Source organism: Phyllobates terribilis, unplaced genomic scaffold (genome assembly GCF_046119375.1).
Source record: "Phyllobates terribilis strain yellow unplaced genomic scaffold, ASM4611937v1 Scaffold_3__8_contigs__length_932513732, whole genome shotgun sequence".
Taxonomy (NCBI): domain Eukaryota; kingdom Metazoa; phylum Chordata; class Amphibia; order Anura; family Dendrobatidae; genus Phyllobates; species Phyllobates terribilis.
In genome coordinates, this window is record NW_027362763.1 from 853,709,932 (window position 1) to 853,732,555 (window position 22,624).

General features: G+C 41.2%; 1 protein-coding gene across 2 annotated transcripts in view; it reads left to right on the forward strand.

The window, feature by feature from the left end:
• MTR (5-methyltetrahydrofolate-homocysteine methyltransferase) overlaps nucleotides 1–22,335 on the forward strand; it is a 95,099-nt gene extending 72,764 nt beyond the window's left edge. For both annotated transcript variants that reach the window (XM_073672544.1, XM_073672545.1), the window contains exons 26-33: nucleotides 1,136–1,234; nucleotides 8,850–8,925; nucleotides 9,517–9,672; nucleotides 10,401–10,597; nucleotides 11,923–12,123; nucleotides 12,398–12,590; nucleotides 13,120–13,232; nucleotides 20,213–22,335. In XM_073672544.1, coding sequence (XP_073528645.1) covers nucleotides 1,136–1,234; nucleotides 8,850–8,925; nucleotides 9,517–9,672; nucleotides 10,401–10,597; nucleotides 11,923–12,123; nucleotides 12,398–12,590; nucleotides 13,120–13,232; nucleotides 20,213–20,302 — 1,125 coding nt within the window. In that variant the 3' untranslated portion in view covers nucleotides 20,303–22,335. The remainder of the gene's footprint in view (nucleotides 1–1,135; nucleotides 1,235–8,849; nucleotides 8,926–9,516; nucleotides 9,673–10,400; nucleotides 10,598–11,922; nucleotides 12,124–12,397; nucleotides 12,591–13,119; nucleotides 13,233–20,212) is intronic.
• Nucleotides 22,336–22,624: the final 289 nt, after the last annotated feature.

Genomic DNA, 22,624 nt, shown 5'->3' on the forward strand with positions numbered 1-22,624 from the left:
AGCGTGTACATAAAGTGCAGCACAGATTCATCTCACTGCCTCACTACTGAGCGTGTACATAAAGTGCAGCACAGATTCATCTCACTGCCTCACTACTGAGCGTGTACATAAAGTGCAGCACAGATTCATCTCACGGCCTCACTACTGAGCGTGTACATAAAGTGCAGCACAGATTCATCTCACTGCCTCACTACTGAATGTGTACATAAAGTGCAGCACAGATTCATCTCACTACTGAGCGTGTACATAAAGTGCAGCACAGATTCATCTTACTGCCTCACTACTGAGCGTGTACATAAAGTGCAGCACAGATTCATCTCACGGCCTCACTACTGAGCGTGTACATAAAGTGCAGCACAGATTCATCTCACTGCCTCACTACTGAGCATGTACATAAAGTGCAGCACAGATTCATCTCACTGCCTCACTACTGAGCGTGTACATAAAGTGCAGCACAGATTCATCTCACTTCTGAGCATGTACATAAAGTGCAGCACAGATTCATCTCACTGCCTCACTACTGAGCGTGTACATAAAGTGCAGCACAGATTCATCTCACTGCCTCACTACTGAATGTGTACATAAAGTGCAGCACAGATTCATCTCACTACTGAGCGTGTACATAAAGTGCAGCACAGATTCATATCAACTGAAAGCTGAGACCCTTAGATCAGGAGCAGAACAGACATTTATAGGACATTTCATAACTTTCCCAAATTCTTATGAAAACATTTACAGCACATCCTGCATTGTACTACTGTACCCAATTTACTATATATTTTAGGAGTTGGTCCATTTTATACCGACTCCTCCAAAATGGACACTGACTCCACGACTCCGACCCCACAGCACACATCCCATTGTCTGCACTTTGCTGTGGGTATGTTACTGGAGATCACTGTGTCCTGTTTACATCTTGTATAAATTATGCAGTGATGCTCCTAATTGTGTAAATTCCTATTGTGTTACATTTTTAACCCTTGGATTAGTACAGAACATTTGCTACTAAGAGGAGTAGTATGGCTAGGCTTTGGCTAGTTACAATGTAAAAAACTCATCTTCACCATAAACGTGAATATTGTCATTTATTTACAACCAAGAGAAAAATGTTCACTTTTCATATTTATTTTCGCAGTGTTCACAACTGCTGGATGAGAACTCTAAGGTTGACTTTGTAGAAGAAATAGCAGAAGAATATGAAGACATTCGTCAAGATCACTATGACTCTTTAAAGGTAGGCATATGAACTGTAGCGCAAAACTGTATTTTGTGTGTTCTGAATATACATTGCAGTTGTCTGGAAATAACTAAATTTATACAATGGGCTATAAGATGTGCCCCAGGTTTTAGATAACTGAAAATTGAAAAATATTTTCTACAAACGATAACTTTCCTGATGATCTAAGGAAGTTGAGGTATAAAGTAACTTTGGTAGTCGACAGTAGCGACTCCTTTTTTGTTGTTCTAGGGTAGAAAAAGCGGTAAATATTTTATTCTAAAGTGCTAATAGAAGTAGGGATTCATACCCGTGGGCTAAAGTAGATGTTGGAGCTAGTTTTATTTTTCTGTGGTAGCTTTGTATAAATTATTTATTACTCTACGTGCGAAGTTTTTCCTCTTTCATATCCATCTGTCAGGGATGCCCTGCTTGTCCTCATCCATCAGCATTCACTAAGTTTTTGACCTCTAGGAGCACCAGCATTCAATTCTTCATTTACAAAAAGAGACACATTTGATTCTCTCAGGGAATTCACAGAGAGGCCTTGAGGTCACGGAATTTACAAAAAATACTACTGCTCCACCCACCTAAGATCAAGCCCGCCTTGAATGACCCAGTTTGCTTACTCTAGATGATTTAAAATTGAGACATAGTAGCTGGCGTCAATACACCCGGATACCCCTTTATGGCATCGCATTTCCGCTTGGGCCCATTTTGAGCTAATAGTGTGCACTTTTTATTAGAGCTATGTGTGTGTGTATATATATGTGTATGTATGTATGTATATATATATATATATATATATATATATTAGAGACCAAAAGTTTGGACACACCTTCTCATTTAAAGATTTTTCTGTGTTTTCATGACTATGAAAATTGTACATTCACACTGAAGGTATCAAAACTATGAATTAACACATGTGGAATTATATACTTAACAAAAAAGTGTGAAACAACTGAAAATATGTCTTATATTCTAGGTTCTTCAAAGTAGCCACCTTTTGCTTTGATGACTGCTTTGCACACTCTTGGCATTCTCTTGATGAGCTTCAAGAGGTAGTCACCGGAAATGGTCTTCCAACAATCTTGAAGGAGTTCGCAGAGATGCTTAGCACTTGTTAGCCCTTTTGCCTTCACTCTGCGGTCCAGCTCACCCCAAACCATCTCCATTGGGTTCAGGTCTGGTGACTGTGGAGGCCAGGTCATCTGGCGCAGCATCCCATCACTCTCCTTCTTGGTCAAATAGCCCTTACATAGCCTGAAGGTGTGTTTGGGGTCATTGTCCTGTTGAAAAATAAATGATGGTCCAACTAAACGCAAAACGAATGGAATAGCATGCCGCTGCAAGATGCTGTGGTAGCCATGCTGGTTCAGTATTCCTTCAGTTTTGAATAAATCCCCAACAGTGTCACCAGCAAAGCACCCACACACCATCACACCTCCTCCTCCATGCTTCACGGTGGGAACCAGGCATGTAGAGTCCATCCGTTCACCTTTTCTGCGTCGCACAAAGACATGGTGGTTGGAACCAAAGATCTCAAATTTGGACTCATCAGACCAAAGCATAGATTTCCACTGCTCTAATGTCCATTCCTTATGTTCTTTAACCCAAACAAGTCTCTTCTGCTTGTTGCCTGTCCTTAGCAGTGGTTTCCTAGCAGCTATTTTACCATAAAGGCCTGCTGCACAAAGTCTCCTCTTAACAGTTGTTGAAGAGATGTGTCTGCTGCTAGAACTCTGTGTGGCATTGACCTGGTCTCTGATCTGAGCTGCTGTTAACCTGCGATTTCTGAGGCTGGTGACTCGGATAAAACTTATCCTCAGAAGCAGAGGTGACTCTTGGTCTTCCTTTCCTGGGGCGGTCCTCATGTGAGCCAGTTTCTTTTTAGCGCTTGATGGTTTTTGCAACTGCACTTGGGGACACATTCAAAGTTTGCCCAATTTTTCAGACTGACTGACCTTCATTTCTGAAAGTAATGATGGCCACTCATTTTTCTTTACTTAGCTGCTTTTTTTCTTGCCATAATACAAATTCTAACAGTCTATTCAGAAGGACTATCAGCTGTGTATCCACCTGACTTCTGCACAACACAACTGATGGTCCCAACCCCATTTATAAGGCAAGAAATCCCACTTATTAAACCTGACAGGGCACACCTGTGAAGTGAAAACCATTTCCGGTGACTACCTCTTGAAGCTCATCAAGAGAATGCCAAGAGTGTGCAAAGCAGTCATCAAAGCAAAAGGTGGCTACTTTGAAGAACCTAGAATATAAGACATATTTTCAGTTGTTTCACTCTTTTTTGTTAAGTATATAATTCCACATGTGTTAATTCATAGTTTTGTTGCCTTCAGTGTGAATGTACAATTTTCAAAGTCATGAAAATACAGAAAAATCTTTAAATGAGAAGGTGTGTCCAAACTTTTGGTCTGTACTGTATATATTACACACACACACACACACACACACACACACACACACACACACACACACACACGTATATACACATAGTGTGCACTTTTTCCGTACCATACGGTCAAGCTGCTCCCACAACAGCTCAATGGGGTTGAGATCTGGTGACTGCACTGGCCACTCCATTACAGATAAAATACCAGCTGCCTGCTTCTTCCCTAAATAGTTCATGCATAATTTGGAGGTGTGCTTTGGGTCATTGTCCTGTTGTAGGATGAAATTGGCTCCAATCAAGCGCTGTCCACAGGGTATGGCATGGCATTGCAAAATGGAGTGATAGCCTTCCTTATTCAAAATCCCATTTACCTTGTTCAAATCTCCTACTTTACCAATACCAAAGTAACCCCAGACCATCACATTACCTCCACCATGCTTGACAGATGGCGTCATGTACTCTTCCAACATCTTTTCAGTTGTTCTGCGTCTCACAAATGTTCTTCTGTGTGATCCAAACACCTCAAACTTTGATTCGTCTGTCCATAAAAATTTTTTCCAATCTTCCTCTGTCCAATGTCTGTGTTCTTTTGCCCATATTAATATTTTCCTTTTATTAGCCAGTCTCAGATATGGCTTTTTCTTTGCCACTTTTCCCTGAAGGCCAGCATCCCGGAGTCGCCTCTGCACTGTAGACGTTGACACTGGCGTTTTGCGTGTACTATTTAATGAAGCTGCCAGTTGAGGAGCTGTGAAGCATCGATTTCTCAAACTAGAGACTCTAATGTACTTGTCTTGCTGCTCAGTTGTGCAGCGCGCCTCCCACTTCTCTTTCTACTCTGGTTAGAGCCTGTTTGTGCTCTCCTCTGAAGGGAGTAGTACACACCGTTGTAGGAAATCTTCACTTTCTTGGCAATTTCTCGCATGGAATAGCCTTCATTTCTAAGAACAAGAATAGACTGTCGAGTTTCACATGAAAGTTCTCTTTTTTTCTGGCCATTTTGAGAGTTTCATAGAACAAACAAATGTAATGCTCCAGACTCTCAGCTAGCTCAAAGGAAGGTCAACTTTATAGCTTCTCAAATCAGCCAAACCGTTTTCAGCTGGGCTACCATACCTGTGCCAGGATTTTCTAGGGTTTTCTAAACATCCATTAGCCGCCTTACACAGTTAGCAAACACAATGTACCATTAAAACACTGGAGTGGTGGTTGTTGGAAATGGGCCTCTATGCATCAATGTAGATATTGCAATAAAAACACGACGTTTACAGCTAGAATAGTCATTTACTAAATTAACCATGTATTTCTGATTCATTTAATGTTGGCTTCATTGAAAAAAAATGTGCCTTTCTTTCAAAAATAATAATTTCTAAATGACCCCAAACTTTTGAACGGTAGTGTATATATGCCATATAGCCAAATATAATCAAGTCTGCAATGAAGAATGCTTCTGGATAGTGTTGAGCGATACCTTCCGATATCAGGAAATATCGTATCGGACCGATACTCAAAAAGTATCGGATATCGCCGATTCCGATACCGGAAACCAATGCAAGTCAATGGGACACTAATATCGGAATGAAAATAAACCCTTTCTTTCCTTGTAGGTTAATTCTACATGAAGTAAAACAACTAAGAATAATGTAGAATGCATTATGCGAAAAGCCGGCAATTCATCAGCGCATACACCGGTACCCGACAATTTACAACAGAAAGAATAGAGCACCACACATAGATTAGATAGATAGAAACATGTCAGTCACATATATATGAAGTACAGTGACAGTTGCTTACTGTACTTGTCATTTAGTGTAAAGGATTTATTTAAATAAATAATAGTGTTTTCATGCACCGTCTCTTTAAAAAAGCCGGCCGGCAATTCAGCAGCGGTACCCGACAATTTATAACAGACAGAATAGAGCTTCACACATAGATTAGATAGATAGAAACATGTCAGTCACATATATATGAAGTACAGTGATAGTGTTGATTACTGTACTTGTCATTTAGTGTAAAGGATTTATTTAAAAAAATAACAGTGTTTTCATGCACCGTCTCTTTAAGAAAGCCGGCCGGCAATTCAGCAGCGGTACCCGACAATTTAGAATAGAAGGAATAGAGAATCACACATAGATAAGATAGATAGAAACATGTCAGTCACATATATATGAAGTACAGTGACAGTGTTGATTACTGTACTTGTCATTTAGTGTTAAAATAAAGGATTTGTTTAAAAAAAAATTGGCGTGGGGTTCCCCGTAATTTTAGTCTCTAGCGGAGGTTAAGCAGACGGCTGGGGCAGATGTTTGAAGCCTGGGAAGGGGGTAATACCCACGGAGCTTCCCAGGCTACTAATATCAGCCCCCAGCTGAATACCTAGCCCTTACTAGCTATTAAAATGGGGGACCCCCCCAAAAAAATGACGTGGGGTCCCCCCTATTTTAATAGCTAGCAAAGGCTAGGCAGACAGCTGGGGGCTGATATTAATAGCCCAGGAAGGGAGCCATGAATATTGGCCCCCTCCCAGGCTAGAAACACCAGCCGTCAGCCGCCCCAGAAATGGCGCATCCATAGGATGCGCCAATTCTGGCACTTAGCCTCGCTCTTCCCACTGCCCTGTAGCGGTGGCAGTGGGGTAATAGGACTGGGGTTCATGTCAGCTTATAATGCCAGCTGACATCAAGCCCAGGTTAGTAATGGAGAGGCGTCTATAAGACACCCCCATTACTAACCCCATAGTGAAAGTTAAAAAAAAAACACAAACACCCAGAATAAAGTCCTTTAATTGAAATAAACACACAATTCTTTATTGTTCTAAATTAAACCATACTTACCGTCACGCCCATTCCAGCTGAAGCCAACGATCTCCTGCAATAAAAGAAAAATAATAAAGCAACCTCATCCTTACCTTTCCATGGTTCCCACGATGGCTCCAGCTCTGCTACATCGAGATGACAGGCTGGACCGCAGCAGAACGCTGCCATCCAGCCTGTCACCCCGCAGACACTGAGAAGCACAGGCATGCTTGCGCTCCTCAGTGTCTCTCTGTGACGGCATCCAGATGAGCCGAGTTCATGTCCAATGATCTCAGCTCACCTCATGCACGTCACTGACAGCGTGGGAGAATTCTCCTGCACTCAGCGCTTCAGCGTGAGAATTTTCCCACGCTGTCAGTGACGTGCATGAGGTGAGCTGAGTTCATTGGACATGACCTCGGCTCATCTTTATGCCGTCACAGAGAGACACTGAGGAGCGCAAGCATAGGGCTGGGGTTCATGTCAGCGCCAGCTGCCATGAAGCCCAGGTTAGTAATGATGGGCGTCTATAAGACACCCCCATTACTAACCTACAAAGTGTTAAAAAGAAAAAACACACTACACCCAGAAAAAAATAATTTATTTGAAATAAAACACACCATTTTATTTAATTCTTAGTTTACTAAAAAAAAATAGTTACCTGTCCACGTTCCTGCGCTGATCTCCCATGCACAGCTGTCACATCTGGAGATGGTGACAGCTGTGCATGGCTGCTGTAAGCTCACACTGCCGGGAACACGTCCGCTCCCGGCAGCGGGAGCCACTGACTGAGGTCACCGGAGTGAATTCAGGCAGCGCAGCTCCGGAGACCTCCTTTACGGCACTGCTGTACCGTGGTAATTTCTCACGATATAGCGGGGCCGTAAAGCAGCTAACCGGAGCAGCGCTGCCTGAACTCCGAACCCTTACGGCCCCATCATTCTAGCGGCGGCAGCGGTTCAGAGCGGTCACATTCTATGTGGCTGCTCTGAACTGGAGATCATCGTGGGACACTCGTGGACTACTACGGAGGGGTAAGGATAAGGTTGTGGTTTATTATTTTATATTTTATTACAGGAGATCGATGGCTTCGGGGAATTAGGTGTCTAGGTGAGTATAGGTGTAGTTTTTTATTTTTTACTTTATTTTAGGTGGCGATCGGCGGGGACAGGTAATGTATAAACTAATTTATTGTAGGCAACCACTGGCCACCAATGACATGTATTTAAAATTTATTGGGGACACAGTAGGGCAATTTAAATAGCAGGATCAGGATGATCCTGCTGGCACGAGTGGACGGTGGACAGACATAGGCCGATGGGAGTAGTAGTGTCACATCGGCCTATGTCTGCCTGCACTCACACACCCCCAGACATCGCACAGACACCGCGCACACCCGCACACACCCCCCCCCAGACATCGCACAGACACCGCGCACACCCGCACACACACACCCGCAGACATCGCACAGACACCGCGCACACATCGCACAAACACCCACACACACCAATCATGACCGGTCTGGGAGGTGAGGCTGACCTGTGCGACCGTGGGAAAGTTCATGTGAGTTCATGCAATGCAGTCAAGCATGAACTCACATGAACCCTCTGAGGGCACCGCGGCGACTTCAAATGAACAGCTGACCGGCATCACCTGATACCTCAGCTGTTCATTTGAAATAACCGGCGGGAAAGCGCAGCACAGAACGGGAAAGCCGGCGGTGAAGTCTTTTCATTGCTGGCTTCCCCGCCCGGGTCCTTCGCTCCCCGCTCCTTGGTGCTGCGCTCCCCGCCCGGTCCTAACTTACGATCGGGATGGGAGGTGGCGAGGGAAGCGGAGGATCGGGGTGGGAGGCTGCGGGGAAGCAGTATGGGGCTGTGTAATTGTTTAAAAGCCGGCGGCTTTTTACCGCCCGCCGGCTTTTAAACAATCAGGAGAATTCTCCCACGCTGGGATGGCATTCTGATGACAGGCTGGATCTCAGCTGAGCGCTGCCATCCAGCTTGTCATCGTTCAGAGACACTGCAGAGCGCAGGCATTATGGGAACTTCCGATTCCGGTATTCGATATTGTAAAAGTATCGGAATTAAGTATCGGAATTCCGATACCGCGAATATCGGCCGATACCCGATATTTCAGTATCGGAATGCTCAACACTACTTCTGGATATACATTTGGTGGTGACAGATTATCTATTGGCTCAAGATGATTTAGAAATGGGGTCCTGGTTTTGTAAACGACCCAGACAACTTCTGCATTGGGTGCCATGTGTTCCCAGGTACTTGTGTGGGTTCTGAATGGGCTCTTATTCCCCTTTTTGTCTCCTATAGTATTGCTCAGCTATTTATTATAAAAATATATTAGTTGCCTAGAAGTTCTTGCCTCGTGATAGAAGAAAAATAAATATTTATTTATCTGGATCTAGGAAAGAAGATATGTGTCTCTACAGCAAGCGAGAGAGAGAGGATTCCATATTGACTGGCATTCTCATCCAGTACCAGGTGAGATTACCACATATTCTACCCCAAAGGTAAAGCATATTATTAGAATCTGATTATACTATTAGGCATATTAGGTTTTCTCATGTTTATTAAAGGTGAAATCTACAGAAGCTAGATATGGGTTTGTAGGATTTGCAGTTGACACTGATTACGACTGTCCCCTTGACTCCTAAGCCCAGAATACGCGGGTGTTTCATGTAATAAAATATGAATGACGCTATATCTTGTCACACTAATTTAAATATTAATCTGCTCAACTTCACATGATGGCCATAGATTGCACAGCATTTCCATTTAAAGGTCTGGTTACGTATAAGTCACCCTCAGATCACCAATGTAAATGTTCAGCTTGTCATTAATTGCTCTACATTGTAGGTGAATTAATATGAGGAGAATATAAAAGCCTCTTTATTTATAGTAATTTGATACTGCTCAACAGGATTTTGAGTATCTTTAATCATTGGCATTCTGTTTGGTCCAAATCTTTCTGCTTTGTGTTGTACAAAACCTACATGAATTAATGCATCCCTTTTAACTGTGTGTTCATGATTTCCTAATTTTTAACTATTTTGGTTTTATTTTTTTACCCAGTAAAACCAAAATTTTTAGGCACACTGGTTTTCAAAAACTATGACCTGGAGAAACTTTCTCAGTATATAGACTGGAAGCCTTTCTTTGATGTGTGGCAGCTCCGAGGAAAATACCCCAACAGAGGATTTCCAAAAATCTTTAATGATAAAACAGTTGGTAAGAAAGAAAAAGAAACAAAAAATACATTTAACTCTGTTGCTGCAGAAGCGGATATACCCAGACTTTTACTTTTGCTGAAGTTCACCCTTAACATGGTTATTACCATTCTCCACTACAAAACAAAAAAAACAAGTTATGCCCCTGGTTAGGGTAAAATTTGCTGGTTCTGGTCCGTGGGACACCCAGTGCTCCAGAGATATTTAGTAATATCACCAATCTGAGATCGTCCACTCTTCCATTAAATGAAAAGGGCTGCCCCAGGCTGGTGATAGCTACTCTAAGGTTCAAAATTCTGTTCCAAGTTATTTTGTTATATATAAGGGTTAATCAAAAAATCTCTATAGTTTATTTTCATGCAGAGCTAAATTCATATTTGTGTGGGCAACCACTTTGCACCCTTGCTTTCAGTTGTTGTCTCATTGAAATAGCGGATACTGTAATTCCACTCTTTCCCGTAAAAATCTTTTGGTGACTCTAAAAGAGGGGGCGCTGTAATTTCAATCAATGGCAGTCTTGAATTGTGGATGTCCTCATTCTCAGTCAAGTCTCCCTAATAATGTCTTCTATGTATGTAGTGTTTGTAGGGTCGCTAATCAATATGTATCTAACTGTCGTCACATCCTGTACAGAAGTAAAAGCACAGCACTATGACCTGAACCATAACTATATACTGGAACCTTTCCTGGGAAAAACCATGTTATCTTTTCTCATTATTATCTTTTAAGGGGAAGAAGCAAAAAAAGTTTATGATGATGGACAAAAACTGCTAGAAGTCCTGATACGACAAAAAAAAATTCAGGCCCGAGGTATTGTCGGCATCTGGCCAGCTCAGAGTGTGCAAGATGACATTTTGTTATATTCAGAGGAGCAGGACCCGCATTCTTCTGAGCCTATTGCCACTTTTTATGGCCTGAGGCAACAGGTAATTTTATTTTTTGTATAACATATCTGGAGAAAGTGGCTGAATATGTCTTGCTCACCTTTTGTCAGTGGAAACACTCACTATTTGTTTGGTGTGCTAAATTTGAAGGAGGCATAGGGCACCTGAGATGAATTTATTCTGTGTGCATTTTTCTTAATATTTGTGCCCTAGAAGGGCCGAATAGCGGGAGCACTTACAGCCATGCATAGCTAGGATTTTTCATTGACATGTGCCACAGCTATCATTTTTGTTTCTAATCACTGCCTGAGAATACATCAGTTTAAAAAGGTATTCCACCAACTCCGTTCTCAATATGTTCACTGGTGCCTTAGGATATGGTCAGTATTTGTAAGCCAAAACCAGAAGTGGGTGATAAATACAGAAGTGGTGACGTGTTTCTATTATACTTTTCCTCTGATTGTTTCACTCCTGGTTTTGGCTTATAAATACTGATATAAAACACTGACTAAATACTGAACGTGTGAACGTGGCCTAAGCTTTCTAAATGGATGCTGCATTTCATTCATGAATGACCTCTCGATTACAATTAAGTCTTGTAATTGCATCTTAGGCCATGTTCAGTGTTTGGTCAGTATTTTCCACCAGAATTTGTAAGCCAAAACCAGGAGTGGGTGATAAATACAGAAGTGGTGACGTGTTTCTATTATACTTTTCTTCTGATTGTTCGTTTCCTTATTTTGGTTTAGAAACAATGATGTAAAATACTGACCTAATACTGAATGTGTGATCGTGGCCTAACTGTCACTGTGCAGTTGCAGTACACATGGCTTCATGTCTTAACTGCCAGAATTAGAAATTACTGGTCACTGCGGTGTAAACCTTTAGATGCCATGATCAATAGCTGCATCTGAGTTGTTTGACAGAGGAAGGGAGCTCTTTCTATCAGGCCATCGGCATCATGCATCTCAATTGTAGGGATATAATAGGTTATCATGGGCCACAGGGGCCTAAATGGTCCCCATACCTGCCATCCCATCTGTCTGCAAGCCTTTGTTAGGCTTCTATTATCCAGAAGTACAGCCTCATAGGCTGCTTGTCACATTAATGTTGGACATACTAAACAACATTAGAAGGGATCAAGGAATTGCTGCTTCAGGTTTATGGTACGTGCAGTGTAAAAAAATGTAATAGTGTTGCACAAAACAATCTCTCATTCCCTCCCAACATAAAATTAGTAAGAGCTAAGCTATAAAATATTCATAATGGGTACTTATTTGATGTATGTCATGCAATTTGCCTGCTGTTAGGTGTAAAATTGTGGAGAACAAATTCCAACGTAATGTTTAATGTTTTGTATTCTTCAGGCTGAGAAAGACTCTGCATCCACAGATCCCTACTACTGTCTGTCTGACTTTATAGCCCCTCTGAAATCTGGAGTGCGTGACTACCTTGGTTTATTTGCAGTTGCCATTTTTGGAGTGGAAGACCTTAGTAAAGGTTATCAGAATAAAGGAGATGACTACAACAGTATCATGGTGAAAGCCCTTGGAGACAGACTAGCCGAGGTACATCTGTGAGCAGTTATGGGGCCATGCCTGTTATATGACCTGGTGGATCCCTGATCACGTTGGCTGTGCTGGGTCATGTTTATTCTGCTATTTAATGTGATCCTATATGGGTTAATGGTGTGTGCATTCAGCTGGCAGGAAACATTATGGCGTCTGTTCCTGCCATTTCCCATGTATGAGACTGAAGTTCTTGTTTCATCTGTCTGTGTGCACTTTGAGTTGTCATTTTATTCCTTGCTCAGAGAACATTCTCTCCATTTAATTTAACAAGGCATTCGCTGAAGAGATCCACGAAAGAGTAAGGAAGGACCTATGGGGTTACTGCAGTGAGGAGGCCCTGAATGTTGCTGACCTGCGCAGGATTCGCTATGAAGGCATTCGCCCAGCTCCAGGATATCCCAGCCAGCCTGATCACACGGAGAAAACCACCATGTGGAAGCTGGCAGACATAGAGGAGGCAACAGGTGCTGGAGTTTTTGGATATGAGAGCTTCGCACAGAGGCAAAGGTTTCCCATTTCACTTTCTGATGGCCTAACGCCAGGCTAGACTATTAGTTTATGATCCGTAGAGGTCCAACCTCCAAGACCCCACTAATTCAATAATACTTCCCTGCACAGCAGCGCTGCTGGCCACCTGGATGTGGCTATGCAGCCTGTCCTACTCGCTGGATGAGATTTTCTATATCTGGTTAATGCCTTTATCTGAATTCTACCACTAGACTAGCTGAGACGAAGGGCCTAGATTGCTTCTATTGAAAGGCTATTTCATTATAAACTGGAACAAATCTTAATGATATGTGCAAAGTAATTTTATTGTAACAACTATATTTGCATGAAGTCGGGATCAGATTTATACTCTACCTTAAATCTTAATTATTTGCTCTACAGTTAATAAAAATAAGTGATTGTATATTTGTATTTTAATATTTTCATTTTTACATTTCCTGTGTTTTTGACTTGTATAATAAAACCACTTGTATCTTGTCCATATAGGAATAAAGTTGACGGAATCACTGGCAATGTCGCCGGCTGCTGCAGTGTCCGGGTTGGTGTTTTCTAGTCCAATGTCCAAATATTTTGCAGTTGGAAAAATTTCTAAACATCAGGTATGCTGGAAATGCATATATTGTGCTGCTTATAATCATATGTTCCTACGTTGTTTTTTACGCAAAAGCCACAGACTCCCAGAGGTTGGGCACGTGAAACAACATTTTCATACAATATGTATGAGAATACCTGTGTTTGAATTAATTGATTCCTATTACAAAAAAGGCTAATTGATACGATCCATTTCTGTGGGATAGGAGACTTTAGGGCTGAATATACTGCAGTGCAGAATAGAGTTGGTGGCCCTGAATTGTTGCAGGTTTTGCTATAAAATGGTCATAATATATTTTTGACTATATTTACTGCTTTATAGGGGGGAGGTCACTTTGTCGTGGTTGGTAGGCTTGTATCTCAGCTGATTTGCTTTGTTGTATTCTACATTTCCCATGTCTCTTTGCTACTGTTCGGTGCTTAAAATTTAACTCCACATATTAAACAAAGAACCACTTAAAGGAGTTGTCCAGGACTTTTAACATTGTTGGCCTATTCTTATGATAGGCATCAATGTCTGATTGGTGGGGGTGTGGCACCTGGCACCCCCACTGATTAGCTGTTGCTGGTGTCGGTCGGTAGCACAGCTCCGTAGACTGCAAAGTGGCCAGGGACTGCACATCCGCCAACTATTGAAACCAATACGGAGCAGATGTGCAGTAGCCGGCCACGGCCATCAATGTTAACCCCTTAACGACTCTCGGATTTTCCGTGTTTGCATTTTCGTTTTTTGCTCCCCTTGTTCCCAGAGCCATAGCGTTTTTATTTTTTGGTCAATATGGCCGTGTGAGGGCTTATTTTTTTGCGGGACGAGTTGTACTTTTGAACGACATCACTGGTTTTACCATATTGTGTTCTGGAAAACTGGAAAAAAATTCTAAGTGCGGTGAAATTGCAAAAAAAGTGCAATACCACAGATTTTTTTAATTTTTTTTACCACTTTTACTGAATGCTAAAACTGACCTGTCATTCTTATTCTCCAGGTCATTACGAGTTCATAGATACCAAACATGTATAGTTTCTTTTTTATTTAAGCGGTGAACAAAAAAATCCAAAGTTTGCTAAAAAAAAAAAAATGGCGCCATTTTCCAAGACCCGTAGAGTCTCCATTTTTTGGGATCTGGGGCCGGTTGAGGGCTTATTTTTTGCGCGCCGAGCTGAAGTTTTTATTGATACCATTTTGGGGTAGATCCAATGTTTTGATCGCCTGTTATTGCATTTTATTGCAATGTTGCGGCGACCAAAAAAACGTAATTCTGGCGTTTAGAATTTTTTTCTCGTTACGCCGTTTACCAATCGGATTAATTATTTTTTTATATTGATAGATCGGGCGATTCTGAATGCGCCGATACCAAATATGTGTATGTGTTTTTTTTTATTATTATTTTATTTTGAATGGGGCGAAAGGGGGGTGATTTAAACTTTTTATATTTTTTTTAAATATTTTTAAACATTTTTTTTTTACACTTTTTGCTTGCTTCTATAGTCTCCATAGGAGACTAGAGGCAGCAACTATCCGATTGCCTCTGCTACATAGAGGTGATGAGCATATCCCCTCTATGTAGCAGAAATGCTCCTATGCTATGAGCGCCGACCACTAGGTGGTGCTCATAGCGATCAGTACATGTTAACCACTGGGGTCCTGACCCGCGATCACGTGACGGGGTCACCGATGGGCGGGGTAAGTGACGCTCTACCGCCGCGGTGCTGTTAAATGCCGCTGTCAGAGATTGGCAGCGGCATTTAACATGTTAACAGCCGCGGATGGATCGCGATTCCACCCGCAGCTGTTGCGGGCACATGTCAGCTGTATAAATCAGCTAACATGTGCCCGGTTCAGTGTGGGCTCAGCGCCGGAGCCTGCACTGAACAGGGGGGTGACAGCCTGGTGCTTACTATTACGCCCCAGGCTGTAAAGGGTAAAGTCCTGGACAACCTCTTTAAAATGGCCATGTCACTTAATATGTCCCAAGTAAGGGTAACATGTTGCAAGGACAGCTCTTCTGTATTTGAGGGACATATACACAGTGAATTCAGCCTTTAGGACACATGTACAGGGCTGTATGGTGACTTTAAACAAACCCTGCACTATAGAACATTGTCATTTGACATTCATGGATGAACCTTCTGTACTGTTATACACTGTTTTTTTTTATGAGATCCTGAAAGTGATTCCACTTTATTGTACAGCAGTCTTGTAACTTTAATATTTAATAAGGGCATCATGTATGACAAAACCATCATAATTCTCTAAGGCCAGACATTTTTTTTAGTATGAGGGCTTGTTTTTTTATGCAGAATTAGTTGTGTTTGTCATTGGCAAGGATTTTGTAACACACAAATGCCTAACTTTTAAGTATAAATGAGATGAAAAAGAAAAAAACACATGTTTTTTTTGGGGGCATTTCATGCTTTCTTTGACTGCATAGTGTCACCGTTGATTTTTGAGTCTGCACGATTAGGGCGATAACAAAATGTATATAGTTTTATTTATGTTTTATTGTTTTAAACAACAAATAGTCTGGGAAAAAAATGTTTGTGTTCTCATATTCTAAGAGTCATAAGTTTAACAATTTTCTAATAATGGAGGTATATGAGGGCTTATTTTTTGTGTGCCAAGATGTACACTGCTCAAAAAAATGAAGGGAACATTCAAATAACACATCCTAGATCTGAATGAATGAAATATTCTCATTGAATACTTTGTTCTGTACAAAGTTGAATGTGCTGACAACAAAATCACACAAAAATCATCAATGGAAATCAAATTTATTAACCAATGGAGGCCTGGATTTGGAGTCACCCCCAAAATTAAAGTGGAAAAACACACTACAGGGTGATCCAACTTTGATGTAATGTCCTTAAAACAAGCCAAAATGATCCTCAGTATTGTGTGTGGCCTCCACGTGCCTGTATGACCTCCCTACAATGCCTGGGCATGCTCCTGATAAGGTTGCGGGTGGTCTCCTGTGGGATCTCCTCCCAGACCTGGACTAAAGCATCTGCCAACTCCTGACACACTCCAGCCACATAAGGTCTGGCATTGTCCTGCATTAGGAGGAACCCAGGGCCAACCGCACCAGCATATGGTCTCACAAGGGGTGTGAGGATCTCATCTCTGTACCTAATGGCAGTCAGGCTACCTCTAGCGAGCACATGGAGGGCTGTGCGGCCCTCCAAAGAAATGCCACCCCACACCATTACTGACCCACTGCCAAACCGGTCATGCTGAAGGATGTTGCAGGCAGCAGATCGCTCTCCACGGCGTCTCCAGACTCTTGTCACGTCTGTCACATGTGCTCAGTGTGAACCTGCTTTCATCTGTGAAGAGCACAGGGCGCCAGTGGCGACTTTGCCAATCCTGGTGTTCTGTGGCAAATGCCAAGCGTCCTGCACGGTTTTGGGCTGTAAGCACAGCCCCCATCTGTGGACGTCGGGCCCTCATACCACCCTCATGGAGTCGGTTTCTAACCATTTGTGCAGATGCATGCACATTTGTGGCCTGTTGGAGGTCATTTTGCAGGGCTCTGGCTGTTCCTCCTTGCGCAAAGGAGGAGGTAACGGTCCTGCTGCTGGGTTGTTGCCCTCCTATGGCTCCCTCCACATCTCCTGGTATCTGCTCCATGCTCTGGACACTGTGCTGACAGACACAGCTACCCTTCTTGCCATAGCTCGCATTGATGTGTCATCCTGGATGAACTGCACTACTTGAGCAACTTCTGTGGTTGTACTGTAGACACCGCCTCATGCTACTGTACCTCTAGGGGTGAGAGCAATGGCAAAATGAAAAAGTGACCAAAACAGCCAAAAAGGATATGAACCGAGAAATGGTCTGTGGTCACCACCTGCAAAACCACTCCTTTATAGGGGGTATCTTGCTAATTGCCTTTCATTTCTACCAGTTGTCTGTTCCATTTGCACAACAGCAGGAGAAATTGATTCACAATCAGTGTTGCTTCATAACTGAACAGGTAGATTTCACAGAAGTGTTATTAACTTGGAGTTACATTGTGGTGTTTAAGTGTTCCCTTTATTTTTTTGAGCAGTGTACCTTTCATTGGACCCATGTTTGGATATATCTTACATTAATGATCATTTTTTACTACACTTTTTGTTAGGTGGAATGAAGAAAAAAGCAGTAATTCTGGATTTTTTTGTTAAACGCCAATCACCATTCATTATTATTAATATGATAATTTTTTGGCTGATTGATACAACATAAAAAATTGTTATTCTAATGTTTGTATTACCTTTGCTTTAAAAAAAAACTCTTTTTTCTTTTAGGCCACCTTTTTATTAGACATACAACTTGTTTTTCTGTAGATAGTTGTGTAAGAGCTTAATTTTTGCAGAACAAGCTGTGATTTTTCACTAGTACAATTTTTGGATACATACGACTTTTTTCATAAGGAGTAGATGGAAAAAACTGCAATTCTAGCTTTTTTGCATTCGTGATACAGGATAAATCATATAGTACCGATTGATATGATTTCAATGTTATCAAATTTGAAAAAAATCGTTTTTAAAAATCATATTCTGAGAGCTATAACTTTAAGTACAGAGCTCTATGAAAGCTTGCTTTTTGCGTAACATGCTGTAGTTTTAGCATGCATATGGCTTGAAGATTTTGTATTTAATTTCATATGAGGCGAGATGAACAAAAATTACAAATTTTGTTAGTTTTTTGCATTTTCTCTTTTTTTTCAGTGTTCACAGAGCGGGATAAATAATGATATATTTTTGTTGTACTGGTAGTTATGTACGAGGTGATACCAGATATCTTGTTTTGAGAGTGTGTTTTTTTTTTTTTTCTTATTTTGTCCATTTTTTAAAAAACTTTTTCATCATTATTTATTATAATTATCAATTTTACAATATTTGAGCCTCACAAGGGGACTTGAATATGTGATTCTTTGATCACATTGTTATTAATCTGCAGAGCATTATCAAACCGGTCATTGTTGGGGTGGATTCACAGATCCGTGTGTCGAATACGGACCAAGAAGCATGGACTAGCTGCGGGTCTCCTGATCTGAACATGACAGCCTGTGAGCCTATGAGGCTGTTCAGTTTGGGTCAGGAGACCCATGGCCGGGCTTTACATTATGGTGCATGATTCATATATTTGTGCATGCATCTTTACACTCAGGCAGGCAAATAGACCATGCCTTCAGCTTTGATCGATGGCAGGGATGTCAAACTCAAATACACAGAGGGCCAAAATTAAAAGCTTGGACAAAGTCGTGGGCCAACCTTGATATTTATTTATTTAAAATAATAAAAAAAAAAAAAGTCTACAATTGATGTTTTTCCTTAAGAAATATAACGATTAACTTTTTCATATGGAAGCAAGCTTAAAGGGGTTGTCCCAAGAACAAAGTACATTTTAATTTATAGATCTTAGAATAAAATATTGGAATAATAAAATGTTTTGTAAAAGCAGTGAAAAGCATATGGCCCAATGGCCTAATTTAAATATGCAACAACAAAGGATAAAATACCTTGAATAATACAGATAATAAAGTAAAATGCAAAGAAAAGTACCCCCAAACACAGTATAATACCCCCACATTGAATTCCACCACAGTACCCTCCACACGCACAATATGTTGACCCAACTGTACCCCCCCTTTAATCTCCCCAACAACGAATGGTGACCACATCAAAGTATGATTCTCCAACTGTAATCCGCATACAGTGTAATGGCTACAAAAAGTGCTCCATACAGTATAACGGGCCTCACATAGTCTTCCATACCGTAGAATGGCCCCACATAGTGCACCCTACAGTATAATGGGCCCCATATAGTGCACCCTACAGTATAATGGGCCCCATATAGTGCACCCTACAGTATAATGGGCCCCATATAGTGCGCCATACAGTATAATGGGCCCCATATAATGCTCCATACAGTATAATGGGCCCCATATAATGCTCCATACAGTATAACGGGCCTCACATAGTGTTCCATACCATAGAATGGCCCCACATAGTGCACCATACAGTATAATGGGCCCCATATAGTGCACCATACAGTATAATGGGCCCCATATAGTGCACCATACAGTATAATGGGCCCCATATAGTGCACCATACAGTATAATGGGCCCCATATAGTGCACCATACAGTATAATGGGCCCCATATAGTGCGCCATACAGTATAATGGGCCCCATATAGTGCGCCATACAGTATAATGGGCCCCATATAGTGCTCCATACAGTATAATGTCCTCATAGTGCTCCATACAGTATAGTGGGTCCCACATAGTGCTCCATATAGTATAATGCACCCTACATAGTGCTCCATACAGTATAATAGGCTCCACATTTAAAAAAAAATACTCACCTCTGCCCGTTCCCCCACTACTCTGGACTCCTCATGGTGTCTTCAGACCCTCTGCACACCTTGGTACAGTGGGCGCGTTGTAATGACATCATCACACACGCTGTGCTGAGACGCCAGACGCAGAAGGTAAATAATGGGAGAGGGAGCATCAGTTGACGCTTGCTTGCAACTGTATCGGCATCTAGGATTCCAATATAGTTGAAAGTGCGATGCCATGCGGGTGACCCACCTGGAGTCACGGTTCAAATATACTCGAGGGACCCGCCCAGCATCGCGGGCCAAATATACTCACCCTGCTGGCCAGAGTTTGACATGTGATTTATGGCAAACCTGGAGGTCATTGTTAAGCCTGAAGTTGTCATATAAAACCATCAGCTTCCCTGTGATCGGGTTCCACGGGTTTAATAATCACTGCCTTTTCACGTCGTAATAGAAAGTGGCACATCCTCTTGGATTTGAAAAGACAATAAGGTGACGCTTTGTAAGAAAAAAATTCAAACATTCTGTTAAGGAATTCCCAATTAATAGAGGTTGGTCCTCATATTCACAAGCATTTCTTCCTCTTGACAACTAGGGAATAGCTAGTTTCAAATTAACACTATTTAATTCTCGAACAATCATATATATTCTTTTTGTTTTAGGTTGAAGATTATTCACACAGGAAACATTTGTCAGTGGAAGAAGTTGAAAAATGGCTTGGCCCTATTCTTAGCTATGACTCTGAGAAATAACAGAACTTTTCACGCTAAGTAAACTGTACGTGGACTTTACCAAATGCTGCTCAGAGATTTGTTGTACCTGAAAACCGGATTATTTGCAGATGGTTATTTTCTACTGGAACTCATTTTTAATAACTTTGTTATCTTTGAGGTTCTAAAATGACTTTTTATTGGGATGCATCCCTGAGTACATCTTGTTACTGCATGTATTTTAGTGTGGGTGCATTCATTTACATTGGTGGTTTTTTATGCTTCATTCAACCCAACTGAGATGGAAAAGTTATAATTTCAAATTGAGAAGCTTAAATATAATAGTTATTTGTGGTTAATCATAAGTGCTTGTAATCTGCAAATACTGCTGGCATCCAAGATGGCCACAGTGATTACAGGTTCATGGATTGCTTGATTAAATTAGATGCCAATAGAAAATATATATCTTTTTTTATTGAAACTTTTTATTAAATTATTTGTTTCTTCAGCCTGCATGTATTACAATCTACTGCAAGCTGCTCAGTTCCAATCAGATTCAGTCCTGATAGAGGTTTCCTCTCCTAAATTCTCATCTTAGCTCCAATCTAAAATCGAATTTGAGCCTGGATGAGCGCTCTGGAGTGAGAAGGAGCGGAGACTGACCTGACAAAGGGAATTCTCTTTCTGGTTTGAATCTACATGGAATTGAGCAGCTTGCAGTGTATTGTAATACAGACAGGCTGCAGAAGAAAAACTGTTAAAATATTTTTTATATCACATACATACTATACACTTGATAAAGCTGTTGAACACAAATACATGCTTATTTCGATAGAGAGATGTGTCTGGAAGCAGCTTATCTACATGTTGAAAACCACATGCTCTAACCCGTGTTGTTATCCTGACATTCAGGAGCCACTTACACGGATTAGATCATTGGCTGAAATTGCCAGGTTCTGCAAACCTTTGTAGCCAAAAATACTGAACTACAAGCTTTTCCTATTATGTTCTTTTCCAGATTATTTTTCTACAATTTGGATAATCTGCTTGTGCTGTATTGACCACTTGTTGTGGTCACTTTTTCTTTTGATCTTCTGTTCACCCCAATAATACTGGACTATTCAGTCAACCTAAATTCACACAAGTGCAGCTTATGATACAGTTTTTAAGCCAATGCCAGCAGTGGATCCATAAAACAGGGAAAGCATATAGGAGGGATTTATAATTCTTAGTTTTGAAGCCACACCAGGATTTTCCTCAAAGGGCATCAGAAATAGGACTATGTGGGCAAAACCTGCCACCGCTCTTACCCCATTTTCTTTTAAAGTGCATTTTACATATAACAATAATTTCACAATAAATATTTAACCAATGTATTTCAAATTTCCTGCAGCTATAGAATGTTTCAAAAGGCATTAAAAATGTTTGTCCAATTTTTGATAATAGTGTTAAAGATTAATCTACTTGAAATTGTCAAACTGGGCAGGCGGTTTAATACACTATAAAATGTAGCTAGACCCAACTCCAAGCCTTTGTTTTTCGCGTTAGCTATTTTAAACAATAGTGATAAAGATTTACTATATGGAATAACTGTTGGACACTTAAATACTGTACAAGGAAATGTATTTGCTAGAAGTGCTACAAGAAGATTTTCTATGAATTATGTTTGTATTTTGTTAGAGACTCTGAGAATTAAAGAGTTAATTACTACATTACAGTTTGGGATGTTCTAACTTCTGATTGAACAATTGTAGACCATTCTTCACAGTACTGATTACACAGGATGGGCCACAAAAAAAGAGGCATGTTTCCTTTATGCAGGTTGTGCAGGATAACACTTATTGGCTCTTACTCATCAAAACTGGCTTTGTTGTCCATAGGAACCAGTCACCTCTGATTTTACCAGAGCAGTGAAAGAAATGAATGATTCCATCCATGTTCCCTTCTAACCCCCTCTGCCAGACCGGTGGTAGCTTTGTGGAGGGCAATAGTGTTGTTGTGTGAGTGTGTTCAACGTATGCTGTATTCTATTCAACAAAAGTTTGATATAGTGGAGACTAGTGTTGAGCGAGTATGTTCTATTAACCCTTTCGCCGAGTATGCTCGGCCCGAGCTCCGAGTATTTACAGCTGCTCGGTGATGAGGTTAAATCACTCCAGTGTGCATGATTTGCTACTGTTTGACAGTTTTATTACATGTGAGGAATGTCTGTTTCTTACACATTCCTCACATGTAATAAAGCTGTCAAACCGTTGCAAATCATGCACACGGGAGCGATTCAACCATATCACCGAGCAGCTATAAATACTCAGAGCTCAGCCCGAGCGTACTCGGACAGAACATACTCGCTGAACACTAGTGGAG